This window comes from Choloepus didactylus, chromosome 15, assembly GCF_015220235.1.
Source record: "Choloepus didactylus isolate mChoDid1 chromosome 15, mChoDid1.pri, whole genome shotgun sequence".
Taxonomy (NCBI): Eukaryota; Metazoa; Chordata; class Mammalia; order Pilosa; family Megalonychidae; genus Choloepus; species Choloepus didactylus.
In genome coordinates, this window is record NC_051321.1 from 57,869,702 (window position 1) to 57,872,194 (window position 2,493).

General features: G+C 33.8%; 1 protein-coding gene across 1 annotated transcript; it reads right to left on the reverse strand.

The window, feature by feature from the left end:
• Positions 1 to 270: 270 nt before the first annotated feature.
• Positions 271 to 1,820, reverse strand: LOC119510440 (lysophospholipase D GDPD1-like). Its single transcript, XM_037804757.1, is given in 3 exon segments — positions 271 to 1,090; positions 1,092 to 1,562; positions 1,564 to 1,820. Coding segments are annotated over 3 exon segments (978 nt in total). The 5' UTR covers positions 1,780 to 1,820; the 3' UTR covers positions 271 to 799.
• Positions 1,821 to 2,493: the final 673 nt, after the last annotated feature.

Here is a 2,493-nt window from a genome sequence, read left to right on the forward strand (position 1 = left end):
AGTGCCAAAAATGGAAATCTTACATTTCTTTAGAGGAACATAAAAATAAGACTATTTGGATCTTGTCATAATTTACAATTGATACATCCATTTTAATATTTACCAAAAAAATTAGACATAGCATTGTTACACACCTGAAAAAGATTCCAAATAAGAGTATTCCCATTAACAACAGCAACTAAGAAATCTAATTCAATTTACAGATTTTACTTCTGATCAAGTAATATACTTTCCGGTATTTCTTTGAGCCTGCCTTATGTTAACAGGTATAACTTGCCGGACAATCACATCACTGATGTCCAAACTCTCCTTCCACTGTATGTATGTATGTATGTATGTATGTACATATGTATGTATGTATTTCTAAGACATACCTAGAAATAAAGAGAGAACTCAGATTAGCTGTAATTGCCTTAAAATTTTTGGTTTACTAATTAGTTGATCTTATCCATTGAGGGATAATGCCCAATTTACCAAATAGTCTTTGATTTCAGAATTACTTCTAATAGTAGAATACTGCATCATATACAAAAATCTTGATCAATTATCTTCTACTTACATCTCATAACCAGTTATCTTTCTAAACAAACTATTTTGAAATGAAAAATATGCAATATTGTTTAAAATAAATATACAATATATAGTTTCTACATTCTCAGACAGGCTTAAAAATGAGGTAAGAAAATTTAACTGATTAAACCTTTTACCATTTTGGAAATGGCTTAGGGAAATGATGGTGAAAGATCTGTTTCTTAAGTCTTTTCATGTTTTCTTTGAATGTCTCTGAGTACCTCTTTTTCTACGCTGAGAAATTTTGCAAAAAATCCTTAAGCTTTGTTGGATAGTCTGTCATCACCCCAGTTGCTCCCAAATCAAAAGCTCTTTTGTATTCTTGTTCTTCATTTAATACCCAAATACACACCTGAATGCCTCGGGCAGTGAGGTGGTCAAATAAAGCTTTCCTCATTAGTAGTATATCAGAAAGCCAGATGAGAAACTTTTGACTTCTTGACATGGTGCATGGTTCCTTTAGTTTCAGTATGATAGAAGGCATTGAAATTTCAAAAAACTGTTCTCGAATGGGCACAAAAAAGCAAGAGACCAATGAAGAAGAGACCAAGAATGAGCAGAACACGTTGTACACTGAAGAGTATTGGAATATCTGAATTCTCTTTGTAGCACTTTTCTACAATTTCATAACTGGCATTACCCCACACTGTTATGTGTTCTTGTTTATACTGCTTCACCAATTCTGAAACCTTCTTAATCAGCACACTGTTGTTGACTTTGATATCGATGTCAATGGGAGTGTTAGGAAAGGCCTCAAAAACTTCCTTCAGTAAGGGAATTCGGTTATCTTTTCCTTCACATTGGCATGCTCTTTGAAATGTGACATCCAATTTCCCAAGGTAAGGTGGGAGCTCACAGTACTTCAGATCAGAAATGTTTACATTGACCCCAGTTGATCTCTTTAGATTCTCATCATGTGATACTACAACTTGTTCATCTTTTGTGATATGGCAGTCTAATTCCAGCATATCGGTTCCAACTGTAACTGCATTACTGTTGAAAGGCTGCCATTGTATTCTCCAAATTTTCTCCAGCACCTCCTCGGTGAAAGATGTGTTTACTGAGGAATCGCTGCTTCTTTCTCTGGTGCAGCAGGGTCGGGTATTTGAGCAAGAAGAATGAGGTCACCAAGTACCCTCCCTGGGTAGAGAGAAGGTAAAAAGCTGCGGTGGACGACATCTCAACCACCGTGTGGGGGTCACATTTCATTTTGATATTTTACTCATTGGGAGGATTTTTAACAGGATGAAATTTCTATCCTTCATCTGATTAATATATACTCTAATATTTGAAATATTTCTTTGAGTATATTTTTTTTCTATTTTTAAAACCGGTAACAAGATGGCTAAAATCTCGTCCATTTATAACAAAACTGAAAGTCTTCGTTATATGAAAATAATCCACTGTGCCCATTTGAGGATCAAGGATGTTTAACTCAAAGTTGGGAAATGTACACTGAAATGATGATTCCTCTTGTTCCCTTCTTATAACTGATCTCATTGCAAGAAGCCTGAGGAAACTATTTCAGTTTCATTTCTTTGTAGAAATGCTGTTTTAAAAATTCATTTTTAAAAGCTTCTGTGCCCTGATCAAGTAGATACTGTATAGTAGGCTCTGTAGACACAAATCACACAAACTGAAAAATACTACCTCATGATATATTGTCTTACTGGTAGATCTAATGTAATGGATTTTATATATTTCAGGATATATAATCGTTTTTTAATAAGGAAATATTTTCATTAAATTTATATCATTGCATTTCCTGGATTTGTAAATGCTTACTGGTTTCAAAAATGCATTTTAATGTTGAAAGAGACAATTTCTGGATTCTGGAAGATTTTAAATACCTAGTACACACAATGTGTTTTAAATCGTTTGCCTTTGACAGCTAATCTACCAATATTTAGACTTCATCAGAAA